Below are 23,049 nucleotides of genomic sequence, written 5' to 3'. Positions count from 1 at the left end.
TGAAGTTGCCAATGAAAAAGGTTGGAACTTTGTATGACATCACCTTGGCAATAGAAAGTGGAGGAAGGGGATACAGGGAGGGTGGTAGAGAGTACACAGGAGAATGAGACTGTGATTAGTGCTCAACTTGATCATGAGCATCTGCTCATAGTGAAAGTGATCAAGTATTGTTGCCTGAAGGGACTTCCTGGCTAGAGTACAGATGCCCGAGTGCAAAGCAAGACCCCCAACTCCACGTGTTGAAACCTTGATCTTGGAGTGAGAGTTGAGGGCTGGATCACCCATCAAAGTCAAGCAAATGAGATCAGGACCATATCTGGCAATCTCTAACAAGGTGCTGGTCCTTTGTGAGGTCCTGCTTTGGATGTTCTGGTAAAACACGTAAATCTAGTCTATCCATGGGAATAATTGGCTTCAGTGAGTCTTGCAGGAATTGGAGATGGCACTGTGGGTTCCTCCACAGAGAAGACACTTGAGCTTCACAGCCATACATTCCCTGTAACGATGTCCTTTGGATGTACACTTGGAACACCAAGAGAGCTTAGACTGAGGACAGGATTGTGAATTATGCCCTAAGCCCCTTTACCTCTGATCTGTGATGGGGGCACATACATGAAACTGATTTTAAGTCTGACCTGAAAAACTTTCTCTAGATCTGACTTAGACTTAAAAGAAACTTTGACAATGACAGAGGCCGGAAGTCATTGACCAAATCAACACCTGCATTCTTTTCTTGTAGGTCATGTAGAATGACATCCTTATCTCCAAGAGAGTCCAGGACTATCCTACCTACATACAGGGACACTCTCACATGAATATAAGTGGGAGTGACCCTGCAGGGAGAGAATCCCAGCTACCCTTCCAACAATCCTCTTCTCAAAACAGGCATTGAAACTCTCCTAATCTATCAGGGTGAAGCACACAGGAGCACTGCTTATCCACCGCTTAAATGGTTGGCATCATCGATGAGCGAGATGCCTCACAAAAACAACTTGGAAGTTAGTCTTCATGATGAGGGCACTTGACAGTAAACCCATAAACGAAAATCAGACGTATAAATAATAATGAAAAAAAAGCAAAGAAAGCACCTTCAGGAAAGATGGTATAGACACAGACTAATGTGTGGCGCTAAAAGAAGAAAAATGTGGATGGCAGGCAATTTAGATATGTGTTGACTTTAGCAAGTCAAAAGCTTGTTACTAGTGTCTTGTGTATTAGTTGTGACCTAGATGCAAGTACAGCTAAGTGTTTGTGTCTTACCTCTTTGAAAGCACGACTTCACAGAGCAAATATAGCAAAAAACAGGAAAACTAGCAAACATTGATCAATATAAACAGGTAAGGATAAAAAGAGAAATGAATAAAGAGGAAAGAGAGGATGAAAAAACAAAAAGACTAGAAGCTAAAGAAGAAGAAAAAAAGAACAGAGTCAGAAAAAGAGAAGTTCTACTGGAGAGTAGTGGATATGAAAGTAAAAAAACCAGTTCATAGTAGAGAAAAACGGAAAAGGAAACAGAAAACACGATGGAAGTAGCAGAAAATTAAAAGTGTCTTACACAATTATAGATGGCTTAATAACAGGCTTGAACGAACTGAATGATTACCTGAAGGAAAAAGAACCGGACATAATGGGAATTGTATAGACAAAATTGAAAGGTCCACTACCTCTTGTATATATTGATTTCTATAACCAGTGTACATTTTCCATTTTTCAGGTCTTTTGTCTTTCCTCAATTTTATTCAAGCTATATCTCTTTTGTCTTTTAACTCCCTACATCTTTTGTTGTACCAATATTTTACATATATTTTTTCTTGTTTTTGTCTTGGAACATACTTTTCTACTCCTTTACAGTCTGCTTTTTGAAAAAATTATTTTATTTTATTTTATATAAAAAAAATCCATACATCAGTCTTCCCTTTCTATATTGTTAATTTTTTTCTCGTGTATTTTTCTTCTTTTCCAGTTCAACTTATATGTGGTCACTTTTACTTAGTGGTATCTTATATTCAATCTTGTCCACTATTTCAGGTTCTGATGTGATTATTAGGTCCAGTCTCGATGGTTCTTCCTCATTTGTATACCCAGTAATCTCTTGTATCTATTGTGTCATTGTATGTTCTATAATCATATCAAGTAGCACATTTCCCCATAGGTCGTCTCCCCCTTTCACTGTCATCTCTTCTCAGCAGATTTCTTTACAATTAAATTCACTCATTATAACTGTTCTTCCTCCATCTTCCATTATCTTAGTGTTATCCTTGTGTCTTCTAACATATTTTTGTGTTATCTCTCTTCCTACGAAGCCGTTTTAGGAGACAAATAATTTATCTATTGTGGCATTGTATGTTCTATAATTATATCAAGTAGCACATTTCCCCATAGGTCATCTCCCCCTTTCACTGTCATCTCTTCTCAGCAGATTTCTTTACAATTAAATTCACTCATTATAACTGTTCTTCCTCCATCTTCCATTATCTTAGTGTTATCCTTGTGTCTTCTAACATATTTTTGTGTATCTCTCTTCCTACGAAGCCGTTTTAGGAGACACATAATTCATCACAAACTTCTTGCCCTTCTTGTCCCTGTCCTCTATTTACATCATAATCACACTCTATTCTTTCCATATGTAACATTCCTCACATTTATATCCTTCTTAGTCAGGAACATAACTCCACCCCCTTGTTTTACTTCTCTGTAATCCAATAGTTATATGTGCCATGTTACACTGTTGGTTGGTAATAGACCTTTCAATTTTGTCTCTACATTTCCCATTGTGGCCAGTTCATTTTCCTTCAGGTAATCATTCAGTTCATTCAAGCCTGTTATTAAGCCATCTATATTTGTGAAAGACACTTTTAAATTTCTGTTTCTCTTCAGTTTTTCTCTACTATGATCCATTTCCTCATTTTCATGTCCACTACTCTCCAATAGAATTTCTCTTTGACTCTGTTCTGTTCTCGTTTTTTCCCTTAGCTTCGATTCTTTTTGTTTTCTCTTCCTCTCTTTCCTCTTTATTCACCTCTGTTTTTATCCACACCTGTTTAAACTGATCACTTTTTGCTAGTTTCCCTGTTTTTTGATAAGACATTCTCTGCTGTCATTTGTGACCTGAATTTAACCTTAATTGGACTGGTCTTGTTTATATTGTATTTCCCCAGTCCATATATTTCTTCAATTTCTTTCTCTATTTCTTGTTCATCTTCTTGGACTGTTTTTAATACATTGTTTACGTTTTCCTTCTTTACTCTTGTAGTCCTATTTGGATTATGCTTCTTTTCCATTCCTAATATAATTATACATTTATTTTTATCCACTAAGTCTCTTACTATATTCTCCTTCTCATCACTTTAATAACTGTGTCTTTAGTTTGTTCTTTCATCTGTTGTTTCACTATATTTCTAAATTAAATTTTGTTATTATCTTGGACTTTTTTCCAACCAGTTACCTCTTTTGCTATGGACTTTATTCTCTTTATTATTCCTCTTTAATTCCTCATTCTCATCTTTTAATTCTCTTAACTGTCTTTTTAATTCTTCTATTTCTTTAGTTAGGTTTTGATTTTCCTTCTTTAGTTCTTCCAGTTTATCAACTCTTTGTGTAACTAGATCGAGTTGGCTAAACCTAACCTCCCATGCTTAATTAATTCTTTTTTTATTTTTTCCTCCCTCATTAAATCCATAGAAGTAATTATCTCCTCCTTCCATTGAGCTGCTCTTATCTATATTCCTACTCTTAATACTTTTGCTCACCTGTTCAACCTCTTCTGTGTCATCTGCACACCTTTCGTTTAGGTACACCCCTTTTGACCTCCAAGGCCCATTCCTCACCTTCCTCATTTTCTTCCATATTCCTCAATAATCTTCCCTTCTCCTTTTTCTTCACCTGTCCACTACACCACAAGCTTTCCCCTTCCCTACTAATACAACACAGGTACTCCCTTGTTGCTGAAATCCACGAAAATTGCGTTTTTTCCGGAGTTCCAATCTTCGCTGTCAATCCGACGTGTGTGTGCATGTGAATAATACCAAATTGTAGTATACAGAAAAGAGCAAAGCTTGTTGGGTACTGTCTCCTATTCTCTTCATTTTCAACATGCCTAGACTTGAATTTATGTAGCCTACAGTTCCAACTTGTCTATAGCATTGATTTTCAATTATTGTATTTAGATTTCAACTCTTAGATTGTTTGAGCTGGCTATATCACCCAAGCTATTCCACATATTTATGCATCTATATAGAAAACTATAATTCTTCACATGTGGTCTCTTGATTTACACCCATGACCTCTTAAATCCTTCCCATCTTTAATGAGATCTTTCCTGTCAATGCAATATATCCCCTTTAGTGACAAATACTGTAATCATATCACCTCTTTCTCTTCAGTCTTTCAAAGTTGGCAGACCCAGTACTATTAGTCTTCCCTTTTATGGGACCAGTCTTATAATTTCCTTTTGTATTCTCTCATGTCCTACTTTATCCTTCACTGTGGGGACCATACTATTGATACATATTCCAGTCTTGGATGGACCAAGATTTCTACAAGTTTTTATCATCTGTCCATATAGTGAAATAACACCTTGATCATCTGCAGTAGTTTGGTATGTCTCTCCCACAATCCTTCTGATATGTCTGTAAGGTGACAGGTTGTCTTTTATCAACACTCCCAAATCTTTCTCCTCTTTAGCTTTAGAAGAAAAGAAAATAATGGTGCATGTGTATTCATATATCATACAGTTGCATATTACAAACCATCTACAACAAATCATAAGAGCCACAAATTTATATATACATGTATATACAGTATATATAGTGTGTATTTACCTAATTGTAATATAAAGAAAAGGAGCAATGGTTGTTTGGTCCTTTCTCTAATTTTCTAATGTACCTGGACTCTAATTCATTTACAGTTGCAACTTAATCTATATCCTTGATTTCCAATTATCATATTTAGATTTGAACTCATGCATTGTTTGATCTTGGAATATATTGCCTAAGCTATTCCACATTTATGCATCTATATGGAAAATTATTTCTTCACAGCTTCTCAATGTGTGGTCTTTCTAAATTTACTCAATTTATTCCCATGACCTCTTAAATCCCTCCCATCTTTAACCAGGAGATCTCTTCTGTCAATGCAATATCCTCTAGTGACCTAAATACTGTAATTATATCACCTCTTTCTCTTCAGTCTTTCAAAGTTGGCAAACCCACTACTTTCAGTCTTTCCTTGTGTGGTTTTTCTGCCAGGCTCAGGACCAGTTTGGTCACTGCCTTTAGTATTCTCTCAGTTTTGCTTATATCCATCATTCTCTGTGGGGACCACACTACTGACACATATTTGGACAAATCAGGGTTTTGAGTTTTTCATTTTCTCTTCATCATATAGTGGAACACCACCTTGATCATATGCAGTAGCCCATATGGCTCTCCCACAAACCTACTGATATGTATGTCAGGTGACAGGCTGTCTTTTATCAACTCTCCCAAGTCTTTCACCTCTTGTGCTTTTGTAATGTGTTCACTTCCCAAGGAAAAGGTAACCCCTTACATACAATGGGGACTACATATATCATGAGGTGCAAGATATAAGGATGCCAGCATTGGAGTTGTGACTTTATTTTGTAGTTGAAGTCGAGTGACCTCCATATTCTATGAAAGCTTGATCATATTTTATATGGTTAATACTATTTGGAGTGAAAGGGAATTAGTAATACAGCTGTAACTATATTTTGTAATGCGAATGTTGTGATACATCATCGAATCATGGTACATCAGGCAGTTAATGCTGCCCACAAGAATTTGACTCGTATTGAAGAGGTTAAGGATGGCCTTTTGCCACTATTGCCCACTTCCAGTACTTCGCATTTTTTTTGTATTGAATGTATTGTATGTATACACGTGTATTCATAATTCATACAATCATATATTAAAGTACATAAATGATAATAGCCACCCTCGACTACACCACAGCATGGTTCCCAACTATCAGCAAGAAGAACACAAACAACTTGCATAGTACAGAATGGAGCATTCTGAATACAAGTAATATCAGATGTACCAAAACCACAGTTTGATATCTAAAAATAAATTAGTCCTCCATATAGAACACCATATGAAAATGACAGTAACAAATCCTATGCAAAGAACCCTAAACACCACCCACCCATCATCCAAGAGTTCACAAGTATCACCAACAGAATGAAAAAAAGAAAAATTGAGAAAAAAAATACTTGAGGATCTTGAAACAACTTGCCACATATACCCCACAAAATACCCACACAAAAATACTTGCTCAGATCACAAAAATCCTTTAAGACAGACCAAAATCAATACTCCAACAATGACCCCCACACATAAATCCCATAAAGAAAATACTCTCACACCTGACAAGAACTACACTGGCCTGCATTCAGAACACCATTCATTGCAACAGTACCAACACAGATTGGTCTGCCACACACAATGCCCCATACTATCAACCTCTAGAGAATGGCACAATACTGTATATCATCCCTGAGTTATTTATGGTCTAGTGTGGAGGCTGTTGCCAGTTCCCTAAAGGCTGCAGGTCTTCTGCAAGAAAGACCAGGGACAGCAGAGGGATTACAGTATTCATTGTCATTGAGTTACAATCTTCAGCCTTCATGATTATTGTTTAAACATTACAAATGATTTCAAATATTTTTATTGTGGATCTGTCAACATGTATGTTCTCTTAACTATTTATAGCCACTTTTTTATGGTATTTCTCTTTTACAGTATTGGCAGGTTGGAACTCTTCAAGTGAAGAAAAATGGCTAAACCAAAGAAGAAGAGAAAGAGTCATATCACCAGTGGCAATAAGAAAGTAACCCCGGGCATTACAGATGGGGAAAGAAAGAAATATACAAGCAAAGAATGCATGTATGAACAACCAAATAAAAATGAGCTAGTTTGTATGAATAACAATAGCTCACTCTTGACAGGAAGTACTGGGTTTCAAGAAGACTCACACATACATGCCAGTAAATCTAAAAGTTGTAGAACGTTTTCTGCAAGTGTAGGTACAAACAATGAACTGGTTATGCAAGATGCAAATTTAGAGAGAGATTCTGACTGGACAGTGAAATATAAGGGTTTACTTCAAATGTCACCTAATGTAGTTGTTTTGAAATTGAGGGAAGGTATTTCAACAACTTTTTTGGAAGAGAAAGATGTTACACCAGATCAGTTTGCCTTGTTCATAAAAACTACTTCCTTTGCATCAAGTTATTTACATAAGGAAAGTTTGTTTCATTTATTGCAAGAAATATTTTCTTTGAGTTATTCCAAAAAATTAAAAAAATTAATCCTGCAAATAAGAAATCGCAAGGATCTCGTTAAGACCTTTTTCATGGATTTTAGCACCATTTTAGAAAAATTCATGGTTATAGTGCCCACCCTAGCAGGTCAAATGCTGCCAGATTTGGTTGGTTGTTGCATAGTCATAATAGAAGTTCTAGGTAAATCTGATGATAGCTCTTGGTGGGAAATGATGAGCAGAAAATTTTCCAAAATCCTAGAAGAAGTTGACAAACAAAATCATAAATGGTTACACAAGTTGCAATTGAATTTGAATGAAAATATCACAAGTGAATCCAATGAGGACTTTCGTATGCTATCAACAGTGCCAAAGGGTGATGACATTTCAGGATTGGTGAAACCTCAAGTTTGGAAAAACATCACCAAAGGAAAGTTCAGAAATGGTGACCATTATTTAGATACTCATTTTCGGCTACTCCGTGAGGATTTTTTGCGTCCACTCAGAAGTGGAGTGGAGAAATATAAAAAAAGAGTTCCTTGGAAAAACAGAGATGTCAGGATATATGAAGATGTAAGAATTGTTGGATCAAGATACAAGAAAGGAGAACTTCTCCATTATATCCAATTGAAACTTCCTAAGAATTTCAGGGTTGAAAATTCCAAACAATTGATGTTTGGAAACTTGCTCTGCTTTAGCAATGATAATTTTCAGAACATTTTATGTGCATCAATAACTGACACATACAGAGACGACCTTAGAAGAGGACAACTTGGAGTAAAATTTGAACATGAAGCAGGTCTCTTAAATAATGATACCTCATTTGTTGTAGCTGAAACAAAGTCATACTTTGAAGCATACAAACACACCCTTGCTGCCTTGAAAGAAATGGAAGGAAGTATGATCCCCTTCTACAAGCATATCATATGTGTTGAATCACAAATAAAAAAACCAGAATACTTAAAACCAGATACAACATATGATATGTCTGTTTTAAATGGGAAAGGACCCTTTAGTCATTTAAAGGATGTTATTGTAAGAGGAAAGGAATGGCCATCCTCTGAAGAGTTAGGACTTGATGAGTCACAACACAATGCATTACGTAGTGCATTAACTCGTGAATTGGCAATCATACAGGGACCTCCTGGGACAGGCAAAACTTTTCTTGGACTTAAGATTGCCCAAGTGCTTCTTTACAATAAGCACTGGCAAAACCAAAGAAAGGGCCCTATTCTCTGTGTTTGCTACACCAATCATGCATTAGATCAGTTCCTTGAGGGGATGCTATCTTTCACCAAGAGACTTTTACGTGTTGGCTCGCGTTCAAAGAGTGAGAATCTTGAAAAATATCAAATCAGTAGGGTGTGTAAATTCAAAAGGTTTAATTTTGATGATATTTATTATGGAAAGTGTGCAGATATAAGACAATTTGAATCTTGTCTCAGTGCATGTCATAGTGGACTGAAGATGTGCACAGATTTAAAAGGGATAGTTAGTCTTGATGTACTTTCTGATGTTATCCCTTGGCGTATTAATGCACAGTTAGAAAATAATCTAAGTGATTGGCTTCTCAGTGGGTTTGATTTTTCACTGCAAAAAGAAGACCTTTGTTGGAAATCCAGTTTAAATGGAGACCCTCAGACCCTCGAGAAAAATGAGATTGAAGATGGTTTTTGGGACATTGTTTCTGACATAGAAGAAGAGAGACAAATATTTATGGAAGAAGAGCACTATGAAGTTCCAAAGGGAAAACCTATTGTGGCATATGAAACCTGTGAAGAGACACTTGAGAGAAATTGCCAGCATCTTGAGGAAAAACTTCAGAATAACCCTTCTGATGCTGATACCTTCTGGTCTCTTGTGGTAAAAAGGAAAAGGTTGAGAGTTCTTCGTTATGGTCTCCAAATTGCCAGTGATCAAAATACAGACATGGACAATGTAGACATCTGGAAACTTGATTTTACTGCTAGGTGGAGTTTGTATCGCCACTGGATAAAAAGATTGTATGCCAAAATTCTAGCAATGAAGAAGCAGTACGAGATAATATTACAAAGCCATAATGGTGTTCTTAAGGAGATCAGTGATGCAAGATACCTGGACATCATGAAGGAAGCTGATGTTGTTGGAATGACGTTAACAGGAGCAGCAAAGTATAGGCATATTTTACAAGCTCTTGCACCTAGAATTGGTAAGTGTATTTTGCATTTTTCACTATATACTAGAACATGGCCTGCAGTATTTTTGCTTTAAGTACACTGTCTTTATATGAATTTTACTTACATCAGGGCAGTGGACAGGGTGCAGGGATGACCCCTCATCTAGGAGGTGCTAAGATGGGAGGGAGGGTGGAGGGGTGTGGAGTGTTTTCGGGGATGAAATGGGTGGGAATGTTTTTGTGCCTTGTCCTTTTTGGCTACCCCCCTGGTAAGGGGGAAAAAAGCCTTGGTATATGTATGTATGTATGTACTTACATCACTTGATTTTATAATAATAATATAATTTATTTAACATTGAATTAATATACATGAAGTGCAGATAATGAAAAGAACACATAATTCAAAATAACAATTACAAATGCCGAGGATATCACAAAAAAGCATGTAAGCTTATTTCCATTGTGGTCCTCATGTGATACCTATAGACTACTCTAGACTAATCCAACAGCTTTGAATTTCCTTTCACACATTAAACTAGGCTAATTCAAGTTAACACTGCAGACTGTTCTTTGAGAAGGGCTGTGTTACAAATGCCAGGATTATTAATGTGTATTCTAGCCACTTTTCTTTATTGTAATACTAAAAAAAAAAAATAAAAAAAAAAAAAAAAAAAAATAAAAAAAAAAAAAAAAAAAAAAAAAAAAAAAAAAAAAAAAAAAAAAAAAAAAAAAGACAGGAGAAATAATAAAATTACAGTAAGATCTTTCATGTATTCCATCTTCAGTCAAAATACATCAAAAGTAGTAGGAATAAATTGTTACACACCTTAAATAATTAAGATATTTTGGAAAGGCATGAAAGTAAGGTATCTGCATGTGTTTATGTTGTGTGTATTTACCTGGTTGTACCTAGTTGTATGTTACGGGAAGGGGAGCTATGCTCGTGGTGTCCCATCTTCATATCTCATTTGATCTAAACTTTTTAGATTCATGTATTGTTTTTGCACACACCACATTCTCATCTAACTTGTTCCAAATGTCTATTACTCTGTGGGGAAAGCTGTTCTTTTTTAGATCTCTTATATAACTGTCTTTCTTGATTTTCTTTCTGTGTCCTCTTGTATTTCTATCATCCCATTTTATTAGATCCTCTCTATCAATAGTTTCTATGCCTTTCATGATTCTATAGTTATCAAATCTCCTCTCTTCTTTGCTCTAGTGTCTGTAGCTCAAGTTTTGCTAGTCTCTCTTCATATGATAGTTTTGAGAGTGTTGGTGCCAATTTTGTAATTGTTCTTTGTATTCTTTCAAGTTTTGTTATACATTTTTTTGTACTTGGTGACCACATTGTTGCTGCATATTCCAATCTTGGTCTTATCAAAGTGATTAGTATTTTCTTCACCATTTCTTCATCCAGGTATGTAAATGCCACTTTGATTGTTCTTATTAAATTATAAGTTACTCCAAAAATCTTGTTCATATGTTTCTCAGGTGACATTCATAATAATGACATCCAGGTCCTTCTCATTTTCTACTTTTTTTTTTATTCCTTCTTCTCCCAATTTATATGATCCTACTATTCTTTTTTGCTTCTTCCAAATTCCATTATACTACACTTCTTAGTATTGAACTCCATCTCCCACTTCCTACTCCACTCCCATACTTTATTAGATCACTCTGCAGTGACTCGCAATCTTCTTCAGTGTTCACTTTTTTCAAAAGTTTTGCATCATCTGCAAACAAGCTCATATAACTTTCAGTTCCTTCATCCATACCATTAATATATATAGCAAACATTACTGGGGCCAGAACTGTTCCTTGTGGAACACCACTTATTACTTCATCCCAATTTGAGTGTTTGTCTCTTATCACTACTCTCATTTTTCTTTCTTGCAAAAAAGTCTTCCATCCATTTAAGCAGTTTGCCCTGTATTCCTCCTTCAGTTTCTAATTTCTTAAGCAACTTCTTATATGGTACTTTGTCAAAAGCTTTTTTTAGGTCTAAAAATCCACAGTCCGCCCATCTATCTCTTTCTTGTATTACATCTAGCCTTGAATAGAAACACATTAAGTTTGTGATGCATGATCATCCTTGTCTGAATCCAAATTGCCTTGGATTTAGCACATTGTTTTTTCTAAATACTTTACCCATCTACTTTTGATAATTCTTTCACAAATTTTTGCTGTTGTACTTGTTAGAGAGACTGGTCTATAGTTGTTAGGGTCTTCTTTATTTCCCCCTTTATATATACCGGTAGGTACTATATTTGCTTTTTTCCAATCTTTTGGAACTTTTCCTTTTTTCAAGGAACTGTTTATTATACTATGTATTTTGTCTGCCAGTTCATTCCTGCATTCTTTCAAAATCCAGTTTGCTATTTCATCTGGCCCATGCAATTTTTAGACATCAAGATTACTCAAGTGTTTCATTATTTCATTCCTTGTTACTTCTATTTCTTTCATAGGGGGGACTTTCTCTTCCCTTTCAATATCTCCAGGTTGTATGTTCTCCCTTGTAAACACAGATTTAAAATGCTTGTTCATAATTTCTGCCATTTCTATTTCCTCTGTGTATTCAACTCCCCCTTGTCATATTTCTCTAATTCTTGTTTGTTTTTCAGTTTGTTTACAAATCTGTAAAATAGTTTTGGTTGATCTTTACATTTTTCTATGTCTTTTTCATATTTTCTCTTTTCTTCTCTGCACACTTGTACACATTCATTTCTATAATAGGTATATATATTTTCCATTTTTCAGGTCTTTTGTCTTTTTTCCATTTTGTCCAATCTTTGTCTCTTTTGTCTTTTAACTCCCTACAACTTTTGTTGTACCAGCACTTTACATATTCCTTTTCTTGCTTTTGTCTTGGGACATACTTTTCCACTCCCCATTTTTTTTTTTTTTTTTTTTTTTTTTTTTTTTTTTCTTTTTATAAATATTCCATTTCTCTTCCACTGATGTTTCCTCTTTGTATATTCTTTCCCAGTTTTCTTTTTGAAAGAATTCTCTTATTTTATCAAAATTTGTTCTTTCATACATCAATCTTCCTTTTCTTATATTGTTCATTTCTTTTCATGTATTTTTCCTCGTTTAGTTCCAGTTTAATCAATATGTCACTTTTACTTATTGGTGTCTTATATTCAATCCTTTCCACTATTTCAGGTTCTGATGTGATTATTAGGTCCAGTCTCAATGGTTCTTCTTCATTTCTATACCTAGTGTTCTCTTGAATCCATTGTGTCATTGTATGGTCAATAATCATCTCAAGTAGAACATTTCCCCATGAGTCGTCTCCACCCTTTACTGTCATCTCTTCCCAGCAGACTTCTTTGCAGTTAAAATCGCCCATTATAACTATTCTTCCTCCATCTTCCATTATATTATTTAATGTTATCCTTGTGTCTTCTAACATACTTTTATGTTCATTCTCTTCACACGAGGCCATTTTTGGAGGCACATAATTTATTACAAACTTTCTGCTCTTCCTATCTCTGTCTTCCACTTCCATCATAATCATCTCTACTCTATTCTTTCCAAATGTGACATTCCTCACATTTATATCCTTCTTAGTCAGGAACATAACTCCACCCCCTTGTTTTGTCTCTCTGTTTCTAATCCAATAATTATATGCATCATGTCCTACACTGGTGGTAGTGGACTTTTTAATTTTGTCTCTACAATTCCCATTATGTCCGGTTCTTTTTCCTTCAGATAATCATTCAGTTCATTCAATCCTGTTGTTAATCCATCTAAATTTGTGTAAGACACTCTTAATTTTCTGCTACTTCCATTGTATTTTGTGTTTCCCTTTTGTTTTTCTCTGTTATGACCCATTTCCTCACTTTCATATTTGTGTATTAATGTATGTGTGTGTGTATTTACCTATTTGTATTTTATGGGAAGGGGAGCTATGCTCGTGGGTTCCCATCTCTATATTTCATTTTATCTAGACTTTTTAAATTTGTGTATTGTTTTTGCACACACCACATTCTCATCTAACTTGTTCCAAACGTCTATTATCCTGCAGGGAAAGCTGTTCTTTTTCAGGTCTTTTCTATAATTGTCTTTTTGTATTTTCTTTCTGTGTCCTCTTGTATCTCTACCATCCCATTTTATTAGATCCTCTCTATCAATAATTTCCATGCCTTACATGATTCTATAAATAGTTATCAAGTCTCCTCTCTTTCTTCTTTGCTCTAATGACTCACACAGTTCCTAACCAATTACTCCCTCTTTTCCTCTCCTAATCCTCTCAATCAAGGCCCGTAAGCCTTCCCAACTACACTTATCAAGCTTATCCCTCTGAAATTACTACACTTACACTTGTCCCCTTTTCCCTCGTAAAGTGAAACTATATAGGCACTCCTCCAGTCCTTCAGCAGTCTAACCTCTCTTAAACAAACATTAAATAACCTCATCAGCCAGTCCACCATCACTTTACCTCCTTTTTTCAGACATTTTTCCTAACATCCATCCAACTTCCCACTGCAACTACCTTCCCCTTCATATATATATATACATACATACATACATACACACGTACATACATACACACACATACCAAAGCTTTTTCCCCCTTACTAGGGAGATAGCCAAAAAGGAAAAGGCATAAAATCATTCCCACCCATTCCATCCCTGAAAACACTCCACACCCCTCCACCCTCCCTCCCATCTTAGCACCTCCTGGATGACGGGTCATCCCTGCACCCTGTCCACTGCCCTGGGTCAGAAGCAGTGTCGCAAGACACAGCACATCCACAGCAAGGCCGCTTCATTAAATCGGCGACCCCCCCTCTCCGTCCCCCTATATAAAGGAGAGGACGGGGAGAAATCCCTTTGGGCTGCGTCAAAATTTTGCTCACACACACTACCTCACCCCCCATCCATTCCACCTCATGCATCACAACATCTTCCATATACAACCATTCTCCATTCACCCCTGTCTTTTGTCCTCTCCTGTCCTTCCTCAACAGACATTCCCCTCTTCCCCAAAGCCCCCTTCATCTCATCCATCCATCTCATCCTAGGACGTCCCCTCATGTTCACTCCCTCCACATCTGCCTTCCATACCTCCTTTACTAGTCTTTCTTCACTCATTCTTTCCATGTGTCCAAACCATCCTAATACTCTTTCATCAACCCTATCTCCCAACTCCCTTTCCACCCCTGTTCTCCTCCTCACCTCCTCATTTCTCACTCTATCTAGCCTAGTAACCCCCATCATACTTCTCAGACATTTCATCTCAAACACATTCAAGCTCCTTCTCTCTTCCTCTCTTATGTTCCATGTTTCTGCCCCATAGAGTGCTGTTGGCACAGTTACTCCTTCATACAGTCTCCTCTTAGCATCCATTCCCAAATTTCTATTCCTCATTACACTTTTTAATCCACCAAGGCATTTACTCGCTTCTCTCAATCTACATTCTACCTCCACCTTCACTCCACCTTTTCCTGCCACATTTGCACCCAAGTATCTAAAACTATCCACTTCCTCCAGTTGCTCTCCCTTAATGCTCACTTCCAGATTACTGCCACTTTCACCCCTTGTACATCTCATCACCTTACTTTTACCCACATACATATATACATATATATATATACATACATATATATATACATACATACATATATATATATATATATATATATATATATATATATCTACCACAATACACTTTAATTCTAAGCCATCAACATCGGGAGATCCATGGAGGCTAACATGCAGAAATTGAAATGTGGTATAGCCAAAGCTATCACATGACAAGTGCTTTAGTGACTTACTGATTGTGCCATCAAGAGAGATATAAGTTGAGCCTTGATGGTGGAATCAGTAAGTCACTAAAGCACATGTCACATGATAGCCTGGTTCGAGTCCTTGGCCATACCACATTTCAATTTCTACATGTTAGCCTCCACGGAAAATGATGTTGATGGCTTAGAATTAAAGTGTATTGTGGTTGATAAAAATGCATCTCTGTTCACTGGGACCCATTCAGTGTTGTACATATATATGTATATATATATATATATATAAAACCTTGTTTGCAACATGCAGCACTTGCACAGCTGGTTTGCTTGCTGATTTTGACGGGGACAGGTTGTTGACCCATATCCACCATGTGTCCAGTATGGTACCCATAAATATATGAGGAGATGCCCAAAAGTAACCATAAGAGTATTGTGTGGGACAAACCCATAATAGTTCAGGCTTCTGCTGCTAGATGCAATACGAGATGACCATTAGGCAGCAGTCTGCTCACTGGTCTCATCATGGGAAGATGTATTGCACGTGAATTGCCATTGTTTTGAAGTGTTTTGCATCATTTTGTCTCTTTTGTACAATGGAGGAAAGGAAGTGTGATGCAATGAAATTCTGTTATTTGCTGGAGAAAACTGCAGCCAAAACAGTTGTCAGGCTTTAAACAGCTTACATAGATACTGCCATGGCCAAAACACAAGGTTATGAGTGGTTTGAACGCTCAAGGAATGGTTATCGCTGGAAGACCAGTCTCCTTCAGGGTAAGCATCAACCTCCTGAATGAATGAAAATAGTAAGAAAATTCATTAACTGATCTGAGGACTGTCACCAAACAATTGAAGAACTTGATTTAACTGGTGTGTCCTGGAGCTCCTGTCAATGTATTTTGATTGAGGAATTGAGGATGAAAAGTGTTGCAATGAAATTGGTGCCTTGCTTGTTCACAGATCATCAAAAGTTGCCACAAATGAATGTATGGGAAGAACTGAAAAGTTGGAAGCTGATCCAGAACTTTTTTGAAGGTCAACACTGGTGAAGAAAGCTGGTGCTACAGCTACAACCTGGAAATAAAATGGCAGTCAAGTCAATGGAAACATTCAATGTTGCCATGACCCAAAAAAGGGTGTCAAATGAACTCCAATGTCAAGATGATGTTGATTTATTTCTTCAATGTGAGAGGAATTGTCCACTTTATACTTATCAGCTCTGAAACATTTGCGAGACTGAAATGCCCACCTGTGGCAAAGTGGAGAGTGGTGATTTCATCACAATGTGCAGTGAGTGTGAGACAGTCTCTCTCTCTCTCTCTCTCTCTCTCTCTCTCTCTCTCTCTCTCTCTCTCTCTCTCTCTCTCTCTCTCTCTCTCTCTCTTTCTCTCTTTGTTCTTCTTCTTCTTCTTTCTCCAAACGAAGAAAGTCGTCAAAGAAAAATGTGCAAATGTGAAAAGGTTAAGAAGAAAATGACTGTTAAATTGCATATCTTTGCAAGAGTTCCAGAATTGTTTTGTACAGTGGAAAACACACTTGTGCTTTGTTTCACATGGGGAATGCTCTGGAGGTGATAAAAGTGTAGACATGTAAAAATATCTGAGTGACAGATTCCCCCCCCCACACACACACACACTCAGCATCCAGGACTCTGCCTAGCATGGTAAATATGTGGGTTAGTGACCTATAATGGGGTTGGATGGCCATTGACTTAGTTTATCTACCCATCTCCCCTTTTGATGGTTTTCTTTTTCCTCCATCTGGGTGTCCAACACACCCTCCTCACTGGCGGGTCAACAGTGCGGGAGCCAGTTTTGTTGTTCACAGTCCAACCATGCAGCAGGTAGTATTTGGGGTACATGGTACTAGTAGAACAGCTGCCTCATGTGGTATATGAAATGTTTGACTTGTATCTACCACATAGTAAAATTTAAATCTGCTAAATTGTGAAACACAAAAGTGTTGGTAATGGTTGAAAACCTATTGAATTTGGATATGTGCTAGCAAAATGTCTTTGGTGTTGTTCAGACATGTCTGAATTTATGTTTTTAACTTTCAAATATGAAGATGCAAAGTTAATGTATTCTTAAAGTTATTGTAGAAGAAGCAGCTGAGATATTGGAGGCACATGTGATGGCAGCAATTTCTCCAAGTTGCCAACATTTGATCATGATAGGTAAGACAAGTTTATGAATTAAATTTTCTAAACTGAGAAAAATTGGAAATCCTTGTACTGTGTACATCAAATAAATGTAATGACTTTTATATTCAGGTGATCATCAGCAGCTACGTCCTAGTACAAATGCCTTTGAATTGGCCACTAAGTATGGACTTGAGACATCACTCTTTGAGCGGATGATAAACAACAATGTTCAGTAAGAATTAAAAAATTGCACAATCATTATTGAAATATTGGTCTTATTTATACATGACTTTTTTTTTTTTTTTCTTTTTTTTTTTTTCTTTCCATGTGTATAAAATGTATTTTTGTTGCAGGTACGAGACACTGGCCTCTCAACATCGCATGCGACCCACAATTTCTGAGCTCTTAGTACCAAGCATCTACCCAAGCCTTCAGGATGACCCATCTGTTCATGACTATCCAGATGTCATGGGACTTGAAAAGAATGTATTCTTTGTTACTCATCAGTATCCAGAGAAAACTGTGAGTCTTTCTACTTTGACTTTATTATTAATTAGGAAACCTCTCTTGTAAAGGAAAAAAGCCTATTGGCTAGGCAGAAAGGGGATATTAAACATTGCTGGGATTTTCTTACCATTGTATATCACACCCTAGCATTAAGGTCTCTCAGTGCTATTACATTGACATTTCTCCCTAATCCCTCTATGCACTCATTTAAATCTATCCAAAAAGCCTCCTTTTCTTCTACACTCTTCTCACTACCAGGCCCATATGCACTTACAAAAACCCACCTCTCCTTTCCCAGTTTCACCTTCATCCACATTATCCTTGAGGAAACCTCCTTCTAAACCACTACACATTTACCTATCTCTTCACTTACTAGTATAACCACCCCTTCTCTCCCTCGCCCTCTCTTCACTCCTGAGAACCTCCCACTTACACTCCCAAACTTACACTTGCCCTTCCCTCTCAACTTAGTTTCACTTAAAGCCAACACATCCATCTTTCTTCTCACGGACATATTACCTATCTCTTCCCTTTTACTGTCATCTGTACCACATCCACGCAATTGAACCAATTGACGGAGTGGTTGGGAAATGTGGAGTTCCAGGAAAGAATCATAGTGGAGAGTTGATGGTGGAAATGTGTCTAGAAAGAGAGTTGATGATAGCAAATACAGTGTTTCTGAAGAAAGTCATGCATAAGTACACATGGGAGAGGGTGGTGGATGGAAGGGTGATAGATAGAGCGTTAATGGACTATGTAGTGGTAGATAGGAGTATAATAGGAAGAGTTAAGGATGTACATGTGCTAAGGGGAGAGGGTGGGGGAATATCAGATCATTTTTTGGTGGAAGGTAAGTTGAGAGTGGAGGATAGATGGAGAAAGGAAAAGGACAAAAGGTAGGGAGGTGCTTAGAGTGAACTCTTTAAATGAAAAGGAGAAGGAGTACAAGAAGAAGCTGAGAGAGGAGTGGGAGAGAGTGAAGGATAGAGAAGAACTAGGAGTGGAGGAGGAATGGGGATGGTTCAAGGAGGGAGTCACAACATGTGCAAAGATGGTGTGTGGAACAAGAAGGACAGGAGGAAATAGAAGGAAGGGTAGTGAATGGTGGGATGAGAAAACAAAGAAGGTTGTAGGAGAGAAGAAGCGTGCATTCAGAGATTGGTTACAAAATAGGACGAGGGAGTCATATGAGAGGTACAAAGAAAAGAAAAGAGAAGTAAAGCAAAAGGTAAAGAAGGCATAGAGGAGAGCAAATGTGAAATGGGGTAAGAGTATAACAGAAAATTTTGAAAGTAATAAAAAGATGTTTTGGAAAGAAATTAAGAGAGGAAGAGGAGGCAAATCAAGTAGAGAAGAAAAGGTAAAGGGTGCAGATGGAGAGATGATAATGGAAGAGAAAGCAGTAAGGGGAAGATGGGCAAAATATTTTAGGGAGTTGCTAAATGTGAAGGAGGATAGGGAGGGAAAGATAGTTGCAGTGGAAAGTGCTAAGAAAATGAGAGTGATGAATGAGGAAAATGGAGGAGAAATAAGGAAGGATGAGGTGAAGGCAGTTGTTAAGATGATAAAAGCAGGTAAGGCACCTGGTCTGGATGGATGCCATGCAGAATGTCTAAAAAAAGGAGGTACAGTTATGGTAGACTGGTTGGTGAGGTTATTTAATGTTTGCTGGAAAAAGGGTAGAGTTCTGGAGGACTGGAGAAGTGCCTGTATAGTTCCACTTTGCAAGGGAAAAGGGGACAGGTGTGAGTGTAGTAGTTTCAGAGGGATTAGCTTGTTAAGTGTAGTTGGGAAGGCTTATGGGAGGATCTTGATTGAGATGATTAGGAGAGGAACAGAGGGAGTAATTGGTGAGGAGTGTGGATTTAGGACGGGTAGAGGTTGTGTAGATCAGATTTTTGTGGTAAGACAGATATGTGAGAAAGCTATAGGAAAGGGTAAGGATGTTTTTTGGGCTTTTATGGATCTGGAAAAGGCTTACGACAGGGTAGACATGAAGGCACTGCGGGAGGTTTTGCGGATATACGGGATAGGAGGAAAGCTTCTAGGAGCTGTCAAGAGTTTTTATGAGAGTAGTAGAGCATGTGTCAGGATTAGAAATGGAGAGAGTGAGTGGTTCGAGGTAAAGGTGGGACTTCATCAGGAATGCATTATGTCTCCCTGGCTGTTCAACTTGTACATGGATGGGGTGGTGCGAGAGGTAAATGCAAGGGTGGTGGGTCAGGGATTGGAGATGGTTAAAGAAAATGGAGAAAAGTGGGAGGTGAGCCAGCTGTTGTTTGCAGACAACACTGCACTTGTGGCAGGATCAGAGGAGGGAATGAGGAAGTTGGTGACAGAGTTTGGGAGAGTGTGTGATAGAAGAAAGCTAAAGATAAATGTGGGTAAAAGTAAGGTGATGAGATGTACAAGGGGTGAAAATGGCAGCAGTCTGGAAGTGAGCATTAAGGGAGAGCAACTGGAGGAAGTGGACAGTTTTGGATACTTGGGTGCAAATGTGGCAGGAAAAGGTGGAGTGAAGGTGGAGGTAGAATGTAGATTAAGAGAAGCGAGTAAATGCCTTGGTGGATTAAAAAGTGTAGTGAGGAATGGACATTTGGGAATGGATGCTAAGAGGAGACTGTATGATGGAGTGATTGTGCCAACAGCACCATATGGGGCAGAAACATGGAACATAAGAGAGGAAGAGAGAAGGAGTTTGAATGTGTTTGAGATGAGGTGTCTGAGAAGTATGATGGGAGTTACTAGGCTAGATAGAGTGAGAAATGAGGAGGTGAGGAGGAGAACAGGGGTGGAAAGGGAGTTGGGAGATAGGGTTGATGAAAGAGTATTAGGATGGTTTGGACACATGGAAAGAATGAGTGAAGAAAGACTAGTAAAGGAGGTATGGAAGGCAGATGTGGAGGGAGTGAACATGAAGGGACGTCCTAGGATGAGATGGATGGATGGGGTGAAGGGGGCTTTGGGGAAGAGGGAAATGTCTGTTGAGGAAGGACGGGAGAGGACAGAAGATAGGGGTGAATGGAGAATGGTTGTATATGGATGATGTTGTGATGCATGAGGTGGAATGGGCGGGGGGATGGGGGGGGTGAGGTAGTATGTGTGAGCAAAATTTGACGCAGCCTGAAGGGATTTCTCCCCGTCTTCTCCTTTTATGCATGGGGGGACGGAGAGAGGGGGTGTCGCCAATTTAATGAAGCGGCCTTGCTGTGGATGTGCTTGCCTTGCGACACTGCCTCTGACCCAGGGCAGCGGACAAGGTGCAGGGATGACCCGTCATCCAGGAGGTGCTAAGATGGGAGGGAGGGTGAAGGGGAGTGGAGTGTATTTAGGGATGGAATAGGTGGGAATGATTTTATGCCTTTTTCTTTTTGGCTACCTCCCTTGTAAGGGGGAAAAAGCCTTGGCATATGTATGTATATCACACCACTGTAATAGGTAATAGGGACATGTACATACATACATACATTTACCAAGGGTTTTTCCCCCTTTCAAGGGAGGTAGCCAAAAAGAAATGGCATAAAATCATTCCCACCCATACCATCCCTAAATACACTCCACTCCCCTTCACCCTCCCTCATATTAGTACCTCCTGGATGATGGGTCATCCCTGCACCTTGTCCACTGCCCTGGGTCAGAGGCAGTGTCACAAGTCACAGCACATCCACAGCAAGGCCGCTTCATTAAATCGGCGACACCCCCTCTCTGTCCCTCCATGCAGAAAAGGAGAAGACGGGGAGAAAATTTTTCGGGCTGCGTCAAAATTTGCTCACACATATTACCTCACCCCCCATTCCCCCATCCATTCCACCTCATGCATTACAACATCATCCATATACAACCATTCTCCATTCACCCCTATCTTCTGTCTTCTCCCATCCTTCCTCAACAGACATTCCCCTCTTCCCCAAAGCCCCCTTAACCCCATGCATCCATCTCATCCTAGGACATCCCTTAATGTTCACTCCCTCCACATCTGCCTTCCATACCTCTCTCACTAGTCTTTCTTCATTCATTCTTTCCATGTGTCCAAACCATCCAAATACTCTTTCATCAACCCTATCTCCGAACTCCCTTTCCACCCCCGTCTCTTCCTTCTCCCTCCTCACCTCCTCATTTCTCACTCTATCTAGCCTAGTAACTCCCATCATACTTCTCAGACACCTCATCTCAAACACATTCAAACTCCTTCTCTCTTCTTCTCTTATGTTCCATGTTTCTGCCCCATACAGTGCTGTTGGCACAACCACTCCATCATACAGTCTCCTCTTAGCATCCATTCCCAAATGTCTATTCCTCACTACACTTTTTAATTCACCAAGGCATTTACTCGCTTCTCTCAATCTACATTCTACCTCCACCTTCACTCCACCTTTTCCTGCCACATTTGCACCCAAGTATCCAAAACTGTCCACTTCCTCCAGTTGCTCTCCCTTAATGCTCACTTCCAGTCTACTGCCACTTTCACCCCTTGTACATGTCATCACCTTACTTTTACCCACATTTATCATCAGTTTTCTTCTTTCACACACCCTCCCAGACTCTGTCACCAACTTCCTTAATCCCTCCTCCAATCCTACCACAAGTGCAGTGTCATCAGCAAACAACAGCTGGCTCACCTCCCACTTTTCTCTTTTTTCATTAACCATCTCCAATCCCTGACCCACCACCCTTGCATTTACCTCTCGCACTACCCCATCCAGTTATAAGTTGAACAGCCAGGGCAACATAACGCATCCTTGACAAAGACCCACCTTTACCTCGAACCACTCACTCTCACCATTTCTAATCCTGACACATGCTCTACTACTCTACAGCTCCTAGAAGCTTTCCTGTTTGGTTTTAAGTTAACCATTCACATACTGATAGAATAGCTTGGGTTGATATTTGCATTTATCTATAATATCCTTCTCATGGTTCCTTTTTTCCTCTCGTCTCACATTAACATACTCATTTCTATAGTTTATATAAGTTTGCCATTTGCTTTGTGTTTTGTCTTTTCTCCACCTTTTCCAAGCTTTGTCCCTTCTGTCTTTTGTTGAACCAACATTTAATGTACTCCCTCGCTTTTGTCTTGGTACATGCCTGTTTACCCCTTCATTGTAATTGTCCATCAATATATTCCATTTCTCTTCCACTGTATCTCTTCCATATAGAATTTTTTCCAGTTTGCATTCCGGAAGAATGTCTTTAGTTTTGCAAAGTCTGTTTAGTTATACATC

General features: G+C 38.4%; 1 protein-coding gene across 1 annotated transcript in view; it reads left to right on the top strand.

Annotated features, from left to right (window-relative positions):
• LOC143040986 (NFX1-type zinc finger-containing protein 1-like) overlaps positions 1–23,049 on the top strand; it is an 87,708-nt gene that overhangs the window by 14,961 nt on the left and 49,698 nt on the right. The window contains exons 2-5 of the mRNA XM_076212452.1: positions 6,759–9,466; positions 17,270–17,353; positions 17,450–17,552; positions 17,674–17,842. Of these exons, the coding sequence (XP_076068567.1) occupies positions 6,793–9,466; positions 17,270–17,353; positions 17,450–17,552; positions 17,674–17,842 (3,030 nt within the window). The 5' untranslated portion in view covers positions 6,759–6,792. The remainder of the gene's footprint in view (positions 1–6,758; positions 9,467–17,269; positions 17,354–17,449; positions 17,553–17,673; positions 17,843–23,049) is intronic.

Source organism: Oratosquilla oratoria, chromosome 2 (assembly GCF_046742065.1).
Source record: "Oratosquilla oratoria isolate Oo_2021 chromosome 2, ASM4674206v1, whole genome shotgun sequence".
Taxonomy (NCBI): domain Eukaryota; kingdom Metazoa; phylum Arthropoda; class Malacostraca; order Stomatopoda; family Squillidae; genus Oratosquilla; species Oratosquilla oratoria.
The sequence above is the reverse complement of the archived record's forward strand: the minus strand, read 5'-3'. Positions and strand labels throughout refer to the sequence as shown.